The sequence below is a fragment of the Canis lupus genome, chromosome 16 (assembly GCF_048164855.1).
Source record: "Canis lupus baileyi chromosome 16, mCanLup2.hap1, whole genome shotgun sequence".
Taxonomy (NCBI): Eukaryota; Metazoa; Chordata; class Mammalia; order Carnivora; family Canidae; genus Canis; species Canis lupus.
In genome coordinates, this window is record NC_132853.1 from 40,012,824 (window position 1) to 40,024,871 (window position 12,048).

Consider the following 12,048-nt stretch of genomic DNA (forward strand, 5'->3'; position numbering starts at 1 on the left):
GATACGGTCCTGGAGTCCTGGGATCGAGTCCCGCATCGGGCTCCCGGCATGGAGCCTGCTTCTCCCTCTGCCTATGTCTCTGCCTCTCTCTCTCTCTCTCTCTCTCATGAATAAATAGATAAATCTTTAAAAATAAATAAATAAAGTCTATTAGATAGTATCACATGCTACAACACAGATGAACTCTAAGGACATTACATTATGTTAAATAAGGCAGTCATGAAAAGGATTAATATTGTGTGACTCCACTCTTCAAGTACCTAAAGTAGGCAGAAGCATAGAAACAAAGTAGAAAGTTTATTAGCAAGGGCTGGGGCAAGGGAGAAAAGGGAATTGGGATATAGAGAGTATAGAGCTTAGATCTGTTGTATAATTTTGTGAATATATTTAACACTACAGAACTCAACACTTAAAAATTATTAAAATGGTAAAAAAGGAAAAAAGAATCTATTACGTGGTAATATAAAACTGACAGTCCAGGATATTGGTGTGTGCAATATAGGTTTTTTAGTTCTTTTTTTTTTAAGTTTATTTATTTTAAGTAATCTCTACACTGAATGTGGGGCCTGAACTCACAACGCCAAGATCAAAAGTTGCAGGCTCTTCTGACTGAGTCAGCCAGGCACCCATGTTTTTAACTAGGAAGTTGATGTGGGATTCAAAAAATGAACTGATTTTATGGTCTTTAAATTTTTTATTTATTTTCTTTGTTCATATATGCACAGACACAATTCTATCGTTATATATGAAAGTGGGTACACAACGTTTATAGCAGCAATGTCCACAATAGCCAAACTGTGGAAGGAGCCTCGGTGTCCATCGACAGATGAATGGGTAAAGAAGATGTGGTCTATGTATACAATGGACTATTACTCAGCCATTAGAAACAACAAAACCCACCATTTGCTTTGACGTGGATGGAACTGGAGTTTATTATGCTGAGTGAAGTAAATCAGTCAGAGAAGGACAAACATTAAATGGTCTCATTCATTTGGGGAATATAGAAAATAGTGAAAGGGAATAAAGGGGAAAGAAGATAAATGAGTGGGAAATATCAGAGAGGGAGACAGAACATGAGAGACTCCTATCTCTGGGAAACAAACAAGGGGTGGTTTAAGGAAGGTGAGTGGGGGGGACAGGGTGACTGGGTGACAGGCACTGAGGGGGGCACTTGACAGGATGAGCACTGGGTGTTATACTGTATGTTGGCAAATCAAACTCCAATAAAAAAATATACAAAAAAAATGAAAGTGGGTACAGTCTTTTTTTGCTTTCCTATTTTCTTGTATCTCTTCTTTCCCTCTACTATCCCCTACACCCCCTTGGCCTCCCATTCTACCCCCAAGGTAACCCATGTTAATAACATATGTACCTTTTCAAAAAAAAAAAACATATATACCTTTTCATATTTTTGGTGCTTGTATATATATGTACACATATGCATTTACATAAATAGGGGACAGTAAAGCTTAGTGAAACTATGTCTCTATAAACAATTAGTTCGGGATCCCTGGGTGGCGCAGCGGTTTGGCGCCTGCCTTTGGCCCAGGGCGCGATCCTGGAGACCCGGGATCGAATCCCACGTCGGGCTCCCGGTGCATGGAGCCTGCTTCTCCCTCTGCCTGTGTCTCTGCCTCTCTCTCTCTCTGTGACTATCATAAATAAATAAAAATTAAAAAAAAAAATTAAAAAAAAAAAAAAAAAAACAATTAGTTCAATAATTTTGACCTAACCAGTGGGCCAAGCACCATTTTTCAACTCAATATAACTGCCAGTAAAATTAATTTACCAAATTTTCTATGTTTTTTTTTCTGAACTGATATTTTCCTCATTTATTTATTCATACACGTGAGATCAATATACTACCTGTGCTGTTCTGTATCGTGCATTTATTTCCCTTTCCCCAATACCCTGAAGAATCTCATCTTGCCAGCTGACATAGCTCCAATTTATGGATTGTGGTGGCTGCTTAACATTCCATTGTATGAGTGGATCCTTATTTACTCAGCTACATACTACCAATGAGTAATCACTTTGTTTTCCCTTTTTGGTCACTGTAAATAACGCAATAACAGATATTCTTGCACTTATGTCCTTTTACACTGGTCTCTTATTTCTATCAGTTTATTCACTTAATAATAAAGCCCTTTGATCATTTGAAAATCATCTTTGACATGTACTCACACATAATGAAGCCAGAAAGGAGCCTAAGAGAAGAAAAATTCTAGGGACAGAACCATGGATGAATGTGTTTGTTTTTTATATTTCTGTTTACATTGTCACATGATTCATATGCCAAATAAAAGCTACCAGTTTTATGTGTAACAATATAATCAGTTGTAGGACAGAAAGGGACCCCAGACTCCAGCAATGTGTTCACAGGGAGTTAAGTCAGAAATGGACTCTCTTTTCTAAATAGCTGACATCTTTACTTTAACACCCCTTGACCTGCTCAAAGCCCTGCAGGGGTCCTGGACTGTTGGGGAAAGGGAGATGCAGAGCTCCATCCACCCATGACAGTGGGCACAGAACACATCAGAGGAAGGGCCATATAAAGCACTCTCCTGTCTCAGTGTATCAGCTTTTGCAAGATCAAGCTCCCATCCTTCAACGACTCAGGAAGACGCTTTCTCTTCCATGCAGCTCATCAACACCTACCATGGTGGCTGCCTCGTGCCAACCTGCCAAGGGGCACATGGAATCCAGAGAAGTCTATCCTCAAGAAATTTGCTTCTGGGATGGCTGGGTTGCTCAGTGGGTTAAGCATCTGCCTTCTGCTCAGGTCATGATCTCAGAGTCCTGGGATCGAGCCCTGCATCCTCAGCTGCTCCTCCCTGCTCATTCACATGCTCTCTCTCAAATAAATAAAACCAGAAATAAAAAAGAAAGAAAGAAGAAAGAAGAAAGAAAGAAAGAAAGAAAGAAAGAAAGAAAGAAAGAAAGCAAGCTTGTTTCTGAGAAGATTCCATGGAAACCTGAAGGAGGTAAGGTCTCTACCCCAGACCCAAGGCCTGATTCCACAAATCCTTACTGAGTATACCAAATGCACTGGGTGCTGTCTGAGGGTTGCACAGACCAGCAAAACAAAAAGCTTCATTTGTGTTGATGTCTCAGGGAGCTGTCAGAAGGTCTTAAACAACAAGCCTCAGAGGTGGGAAGGCAAACATAAGAAATGGCTTATCTCAGACACTAGGAGTGACACCATGTTTTTTATAGCCTTCAGAAACAATGGGCCCAAAGAAGGCAAAACCTGATGAGCTTACTACTCATTTATTTACATCAGCAGATACACTTTATGGGCTATCATTAATTCTCACTCCAGCCATTGTTTTAGCTCTTTATGCAATTATCTAAAACAATATTTCACAAACTTTGACACTAACTCAAGCATAAAGAATCTAAGGGTGTGTTCAAAATAAAGCTACAAGGAACATTCGGTAGCACTCAACCTCCTCATCTCAGGGCCAAGATCTTAGGAAGTTAGAAAGGCCAGACAAGAGCAAGTTGATGTCTGATTTGGGACTTGAATCTTAGCTTGGGGAAGCCAAGCAGTAAGACATTTCCAGATGGAAAAGCTAGTTCCCCCAGTGAAACAGAAACTCACATTTCTGCCTTGATAATCATCTTTTAAAAAGGAGTTTGTGTTTTGTTTCCACAGGATACAACAATGAAAGGCAGAAACACGCTTCCTGCGCTCAGGTAGTTTTATAACTAGCTAAGATACCAGACCCTTACAAATTTTTTTTCCCCTTAATTAGTTGGGCCCTCAGTTTCCCCATCTGTCAAATGGAGGCCTTTCTCATGGAGCTTCCAGAAGATTCACTGATGGGTGATACTCATCGTGAAGACTTGGGCATGGACAACTTTGTTAGTTAGAGGGCATTCTGCATCCTCTACTCTGACAACTCGTTACTGAACAACTCATAAGCATGTGTTCCAGCCCAAGAGGTTTTAGCAACCCAGGCCAGGACTCTCTCTGTGTGAGGGTCCTTTCATAAGGTCAGCTTTAAAAGTGACAGATGAATTAATTAATAAAAGAGATCTTTGAAAGATAGTACTCAAAGTTGGTGAGCAGTTTTGAAATAGGCTGGCAAAATATGTAAATTGGTACCACTTTTCTTTAAATCAATTTGACAGTGCAAGTCAAGTCCCTTTTTTTTTTTCAAGTCAAGACCCTTAAAATATTTGTTATCTTCTCACCTAGTAATTATACTTCTGGGAATCAACCCTAAGGAAATAATGTAAAATATTTGTAAAAGCTTTATGCAGAAAGATGTTATTTCTTTATTATTTTAATTTGCAACAACAAAAACCAGTAGAAACAGCATTGAAATGTATAACACTTTTAATAACACAGAGAAATGCTTCTCTTAAAATATTAATAAAAACTGAATACAAAATGATATAGTGTCATTGTAGATAGACAGATGGGTAGGTAGACAAATAGACCTATAATATATATATGAAAGAAACTCATCAAAATGTTATTAGTGGTTGCCTTTGGGTATTGGGATTTAGGGTCCAATCTGAATCATAAGCTCACTTATGGCCCAGAAGACAGGATTGTTGACCATAAGAAAGGAGACATGTTTGCTGAACAACCAACAATGATTATGCATTACAGAGTGATGAATCAGGCTTGACAGCCTTGAAAGATGAAAAATATTTTGCCATGTGAAGTAGGGACTTCATATGACACTGGAGGTTAAATGTGTCATTTATCACCACCCCTATAAGCACCCCTAAAATTAGTGTAAGATAAAACCTGTATTGGACAAAGAGAACAGGAGAAGGGATCACAGTAACAAAATTTTGGAATTTAGAAAACAAACAAAAAAGTAATTGTGGTATTTCCCAGGGAGAAGCCAGAAGCAAGCAGGACCTTGGGAAGCCTCTGGAATAGGAGGCACCAAGTACTTCTGAAAATGAGGGCAAGTGGAATAGAAATAGAAGGATAAATGGGTCAAATGTCTGTATAAAAAGCAGAGATATTTTCAGAGCTCCTTTCTACCCCAATCCTGCCAGATGCCAACCACTCCTCCTTTACCTCAGAAGAAACTAGAGGGGTACTCTGGAGAATTTACTCAGAGGGACTAAACCCTGAGGGATGAAGCACAGCTAAGTGTGGGGTAATAAACTGACTTAACTCAGATAATTGAGACTGAGACCCACTCCATCCCCTTCCCCCACATAACTTCCTAAAACTGGTAGCTTTTTGCAAGCCAAGCAGGAAATTAGAGGCGTTTTTCTTGAGGAAGACCCTACCCAAGAGAAAATGCCTACAGATACTGACATTTGAGATCCTCCAATAAAACAGCATATTCTCCACTAGATTATTCTATAGTGAGCCTCACCAAGGGAAAAGTCCCCCTGCAGTACACACACACTCACATTCCAATCACCTTCTTAGTGACTTACTCTTAAATATTAACTGATGACCAAGAACCACAGACATTGGAGGGAAGCCTCTGGCATAAAGGAAAGAGACAGGACAAACCAGGAAAAAGGTAGCTAAGAGAAAACTGAAATAAAGCCTTAAAAAAAAAAAGTATCCGGAGCTATAGGGTACTGAAAATGTTTTAAAAATTAAATAATTAAATAATAAGGGATCCCTGGGTGGTGCAGCGGTTTGGCGCCTGCCTTTGGCCCAGGGCGCGATCCTGGAGACCCGGGATCGAATCCCACATCAGGCTCCCGGTGCATGGAGCCTGCTTCTCCCTCTGCCTGTGTCTCTGCCTCTCTCTCTCTGTGTGTGTGCCTATCATAAATAAAAAAAAATTAAATAATAAGATTAAGTGGTAAAGTTTAGGAAAATCTCAGGACGTCAAAAAAAAGAGAAGTTAGATGAAAAATAGAATGAACTACATAGGAAAAAGAGGAGTTCCAGAGAGAGAGAAAATGGAGGAAATGAGGAAATAAATAGAAAATTTCTTGGAAATTTTCTGAAGAACATGAATTTCTACACTGAAAGATTCTGCCAAGTGCCCAACAGAGCCAACACAGCCACACTGAGGCAGGACAAGTGATACTGCAGCCTGCAGAGAGAAAGAGAAGAGCCTAAAAGCTCTGGGGAAAGGGGTGGGAATCAGATAGCATAAAAGGTCTAGAATCAAAGCAACATTAGACTTCTCAGTAGCAAAACTGGAAGCCAGAAAATAGTGACACAATACCTTCAAAGTGCTGAGGGAAAATTATTTGCACCCTGGAATTGCATACCCAGCCAAACTATCAGTCAAGAATGAGAGTAGACTAATGATGTTTTCAGATATGAAAAGTCTATGAATCCTGTCTCAGGAAACTGCCAGAGGATGTTTTTCACTAAAATGAAGAAAGAAGAAAAAGAAAAGGGGAGACATGGGATCCAGAAAGATGGAAGCAATGCAGAAAGAAGGGATATCCAAGAGGAGAGTAAAGGAAGATTCAGGATGACAGGTGGCACAGATAGCACCAAGAACATGCTGGAGCAGGACAATGGGCTCCAGAGAAATATTCTCAAGAAGATAAAACTAATGGAATACTCAGTGATTTAACATTTTAGGAGATCTATACTTCTGGCACTGAACGAGGGAATACATTTAGGAGAGGTACATAGAAAACCTCAACAAATTCAAAAAGATATTTATTCCCAAGAAATATAATACAGTATAAAATATTTTTGACTATAAAGAATAGTTAAATTGTCATGATGTAAAAGTAACTAGTGAAATATGGATACATTGAGAGGATAGGAAGAAGAAGGGAGGGGTAATACTGTAAAAAAGAGCTGACCCTCCCTCCTCCACAGCAGGAAGTCAAGCAATTAAAAATTAAAATAGAAGGACACCTGGGTGGCTCTGATGGCTGAGCATCTTGGTTTTCAGCTCAAGTCATGATCCCAGTATCATGGGATCAATCCCCGAATTGGGCTCTGGGCTCAGTGTGGAGTCTGTTTGAGATTCACTCTCTCACTCTCCCTCTACCTCTTCCACCCCAAGACGCTCTCATAATTCTCTCTCTCTCTCCCAAAATAAATAATAAAATCTTAAAAAAAACTAAAATTGAAAAAAACAATTAAGAAATGGTAGTATAAGCCTATGATTTAGAAATAAGGCAAATGCCAAAAGTAACAGCTAAGAGCTGAAAATGGGAGATGGGAAGAGAGGCATGTGACACAGCCTGGGGATAGCTCTTTTTCATAAAAAGGCTGATACATGAATATGATACATGAATAACTTCTGTTAATTAATTTTTTTTAATATAGAAGGCACCCATAGCAAGTGAGAGGTGTGGGACAGGATGGTTGGCTCTTGGGGGCAGAAGAGGGCAGGGTGGGAAAGCACCAAAGCAGGTTGAGACAGAGGGCTGAGCATCAGAGGAGAAATGGAAAAGTTAACCAGAGGAGTCCTGATTGATGTCCTTGTTCTTGATCTTGACCATATTATTGCTAGAAAGGCCATCAGGCAGAAATGTGAGAAATGAACAGCAAAAGGCCTACCTAGGGGGCTGTACCCAGTTGTAGGGAGAGAGGTAGCAAGTTTGAATGCAGGGGTGGTTGTGTGGAGATAAAGAGGAGGACATGAGAGACAGATGTTTCCTAGGGAACTCCACAGTACTCAGTCCCCTGCCCAAGGGGGATGAGAAAGAAGGGTCTACTAAGGGGTGATGAGGAGCAGGTTTGGAGAAGAAACTTCAGTTCTAACCATGGAGCCCATCCCCGTGGCAGAAAGCTCTCTTTCCCACCATCCAACACAGAACTTGGGCAAGTGTAAGGTGCCAAAGGGTAAAGAGCTCAAGCCTTGGAGTCTTAGGGTTAAAATACCTAAAAAGAGAGAGTGGCATTAAAAAAAAAAGTCATGGTCTTCATAACCAGACAGACCCAGTGTGAACCATTGTCACACCTCTTACTATCTGCATGACTTTATGCAAGTTACTTAACCTCTCTGAAAGGCAGGGTTGTCTCTGTTCCAAAACAGGCCTGACCACACCCTCCTCACAGAGTGGTTGTCGACACAAGGGAGCTCCTTCCCATCCTGTGTCCCACCTCCCACACCCTCACTAGTAGAAGGTTCTTCTAGGAAGACCCTACCAGTGCTTCTGAGACATCCCAGAGGGTCCCTGGGAGACACCTTCAACCCCCTCCCACTAGTTCAAAAACAGAGATCGCACAGGTTTGCATCAACCAGAAAGTCAGCTTTATTAGCCCACCACCAGCGGAGGGGGAGGGGAGACAGCTGGAAACCGCGCTGGGAGAGCAGGGCCGTGGCCCAGGCCTTCAGGAGGTTGGGGCCGGTAGGCGGGCAGGAGGCTCTGGAACAGGCAGCTCAGTGCTTGGAGCTCTGGCCCTGGCTGAAGCTGGAAGAGCCCTGCTCCTTGAGGATGGGCCGAGTCTGGAGGCCAGAGGAGGATGAGGAGGAGGAGGAGAAGACTGTGGGAGAGAGGAGAGGGCATGAGAAGGGCTCTGGAGCTAAGAAGCCTCACAGAGGGAGGGCTGGGGGTCTCTGAGGCACCGAAGAGCCTCAGGAGCCTTACCATTGTGGGAAGAATAGGAATGGCTGGATGCTTGCTGGGAGGAGAGGCTGTGGGGGAGAAAAGGCAGAACAGTTAGATGTGCTGGGAGCAACGGTGGGGCCGCAGGTTCTGTGGGGGCAGGAGGGTAAGAGGGGGCACGCACTGGGCATCCTCGCCCTCCAGCAGGCGGCGGTAGGTGGCGATCTCCTGCTCCAGCCTTGTCTTCACATCCAGCAGCACCTGGTACTCCTGGCTCTGCTGTTCCATCTCACAGCGCAGCTGGGCCAGCTGCTCCTCCACGTTGCCGATCAGCCCCTGGATCTGGGACAGCTGCATGCAGTAGCGGCCTTTGGTCTCCTCCAGGCTGCTCTCCAGGGATGCTTTCTGTGGGTGGGAGAAAGAAAGAGTCAACAGAGGTGGTCGCTATTGTCCCCTCAGACCTCTGGGCATCTTTCCCGAGAGGTACATGGATTTTGACCCCAGCTGGACTACTGATGAGCCAGACAATGTGGAAAAAAGTTATTCTACTGTGCTGGGCCTTAATTTCTGTGTCTATGTAATGGGTATAATGATCCCTCCCATCCTGCTATGGGATAAGAGAGGCAGAACTTATTGCAGCAGGGTTACAGGGCTGTGGCCATTACTGGTGACTTGGGGACTGGGGCTGGGTGGGGTCCTTCGTACCATGCTGAGCTGGGACTGCAGTTCAATCTCCAGGCCCTGGAGCGTCCTCCGGAGCTCAGTCACCTCACTGCGGCCACTCTGCAGCAATTCGCTATTAGAGACCACTTCTTTGTTCAGTTCCTCGGTCTGCGATTGGAAAGAAGAGCAGGTGTGAGGCGTTCCTGAGCTGCTCCCCAGCTGGGAAGTCCTGCAGGAGGGCTGAGGACCTGGGCCCCACCTTGCTCAGGAACCAGGCCTCCGCGTCTCTGCGGTTCTTCTCCGCCATCTGCTCGTACTGGTCACGCATCTCGTTCAGGATGCGGCTCAGATCCACGCCAGGGGCGGCGTCCATCTCCACGCTGACGTCCCCACCAGTCTGACCCCGCAGAGCAAGCATCTCCTAGGAAGGGATGGCAGGAGGTGGTCAGCTCAGCGGACCCTTTTCCTGGCCCCTGAACCAGCTTCCCACTGCCAACGCCAGCAGCAACCTCACCTCCTCATGGTTCTTCCTCAGGTAAGCCAGCTCCTCCTTCAGGCCTTCGATCTGCATCTCCAAATCAGTCCTGGACAGGGTCAGCTCGTCCAGCACCCGGCGCAGGCCGTTGATGTCGGCTTCCACGCTCTGGCGCAGGGTCAGCTCGTGCTCATACCTGGCAGGACAGAAGTCAAGGCATCAGGTACCATCTGTGAGGCTTCTGAGGGAAGACCAACGACCCCACTGCTTGCCTCCCGCCCTTTACGCCACATTCAGCCCACCACCATAGTTGCTCACTTGGTCCTAAAGTCATCAGCTGCCAGCCTGGCATTGTCAATCTGCAGAATGGGCTGAGCATTCTCGATGGTGGCTGTGATGATCTACAGAGAGGGTAGAAGGACAGGCCTGGTTAGTCAAGACAGCTGCTCAAGGGGGAAGAGCAGAGAGGGGAGAAAGGTATCTCCCCAAATGGGAGGGTCACTTGGCTAGCAGGTCAGGCCCTATGCTCCCCCAGCCAGCCTGGGTGTCTTTTCCACCCAGATGTGAGGGACGCACCCCAGTCTCCTATCACCCCATCCTCCACCCCAGGCTGAGAGAAGCTGAGGGTACAAAGCACACTTGCAGGGAATAAGAGCCTCAGGGCTCCAGTCCCAGCTCAGAAACCTAGATGCTGAAAAGGGACCCTCTGCCACCAATTCTGAGTTGCCTTTGGCCACTTCCCCAAGGTGGGCTCAATCTTCCTGTTTGTAAAATAAAGATGCTAGAAAGTGGTTCTCTAAGAGCCACTGCAGTCGTGACCTCTCCATGCTCCACCCCCCAGTGCCGCCCACCTGGCCCACACACCTTGTTCCTCAGGTCCTCAATGGTCTTGAAGTAGGGGCTGTAGTCCTTGGCCTCACTGGGCCGCTGCCTCTGGTACCAGTCGCGGATCTTCACCTCCAGCTCAGTGTTGGCCTCCTCCAGGGCACGCACCTTGTCCAGGTAGGAGGCCAGGCGGTCGTTGAGGTTCTGCATGGTGATCTTCTCATTGCCAGAGAGGAGGCCGCCATCACCACCACCAAATCCAGCACCAAAGCCAGCACCGAAGCCAGCACCGAAGCCAGCACCAAGGCCACCACCGTATCCTCCACCAAAGCCGCTACCCAGGCCCCCACCAAAGCTGCTGCTGCTGCTGAAGCCGCCGCCATAGCCGCCCCCCAGGCCGCAGGCCCCCCCGGAGGAGTAGCGGGAGGTGGAGACCGACAGGCCCCCGTAGGCACTGGGGGCCCGGCAGGCCCCTCCAGCCAGGACAGAGGACATGCGGCTGGAGCCGCCCCCGATGCCGCAGGAGCCCTTCATGGAGCTGGAGGAGGTGAACTGGCGGCTGCAGGAGGTCATGGTGCCGGGAAGGAGGTGAGCGAGTGAGTGAGTGAGCGAGCGAGCAGAGAGGAGAGAAAGGTGCTCAGGAAGGCTGGGAGGATGCTGGGGCTGCTCAACTCCCAGGAACCTTTATATGCACCAGGGCAGGCGGGGCCTCCCATCTGCTGACTTGCGGGCTCCCCTCTGGATTTCATCACGCCAGGTCCCGTCCAACTCCCCACTCCGGATCAGGATTATTCAGCCCGGGGTCGACTCACTTTGCTGGGTGCTGCTTGGAGTTCCCACCCAGCTCTGGGGGTGTGGGGCCGAGAGAAAAACACACAAACGCGAGTCGGTCATGACTCAGGCTGGGCGGCAGGAATCGGGCTCTTGTTCCTGGAGCCTCAGGGGCCAGCGGGGCCTTGGCACCAGCAGCTCTGTGGCGCCTGCGTCCCCAGGCAGTGAGTCAGCCCATGAAGGACTCCCTGCCCCACGGGACAGCCAGCCTGGGGCTGTCTCGGGATGTGCTGTGGGGATCCTACCTGCCCGACTCAGGACAGCAGAGCTGGATTCATGGTCTCGCTCTGCTTTGCTCGCTGCGTGACCCGAGGCCCCTTGCTTCCCCTCTCTGGGCTTCTGATTTCCCTCGGCAAAGTGACAAAGGTTGGACTGGGTGATCTTAGAATCCTTTCTTGTTCTAAAAATCCTCTGATTCTCTTTCCCTAATTGGATCCAATCCCAGCTTCAGAGGCTGCCTTTGAGACCCCAGGTCCTCAGAAGTGTTGTGTACCAGTCAGTCACTCAGGCGTGTACCATTGGGCCAGATAGGTGACAGCTCCCCACGCTGCCCCTTATAAGCTATGTAGCATAGCAGCCAGCCCTTTAGCCCCTCTGGGCCTCGGTTTTCTCATCTGTAAAAGGGGAGGACATGCCACAGAGGAACATGTACACAGGACCCCATTTGTGCCTCTCCAGTGGTGGCTCTACCCCTCAGCTTCCTCATCCTTCCTCTGCAGCCAGCTGCCCCCTTACCTGCCTCCCCACACCTACCTCTGCACTCTGGCACTTCCCTCCCACAACCTTGC

The 12,048-nt window shown here is 46.7% G+C and overlaps 1 protein-coding gene across 1 annotated transcript; it reads right to left on the minus strand.

Annotated features, from left to right (window-relative positions):
* Positions 1 to 8,148: 8,148 nt before the first annotated feature.
* KRT16 (keratin 16) lies at positions 8,149 to 11,093 on the minus strand. The gene is made up of 8 exons (XM_072782232.1): positions 10,469 to 11,093; positions 9,923 to 10,005; positions 9,644 to 9,800; positions 9,389 to 9,550; positions 9,172 to 9,297; positions 8,651 to 8,871; positions 8,509 to 8,555; positions 8,149 to 8,404 (listed from the first exon to the last, which is right to left on the minus strand). The coding sequence occupies exons 1-8, from the start codon at positions 11,000 to 11,002 to the stop codon at positions 8,301 to 8,303; spliced, it is 1,434 nt and encodes a 477-aa protein (XP_072638333.1). The 5' UTR covers positions 11,003 to 11,093; the 3' UTR covers positions 8,149 to 8,300.
* Positions 11,094 to 12,048: the final 955 nt, after the last annotated feature.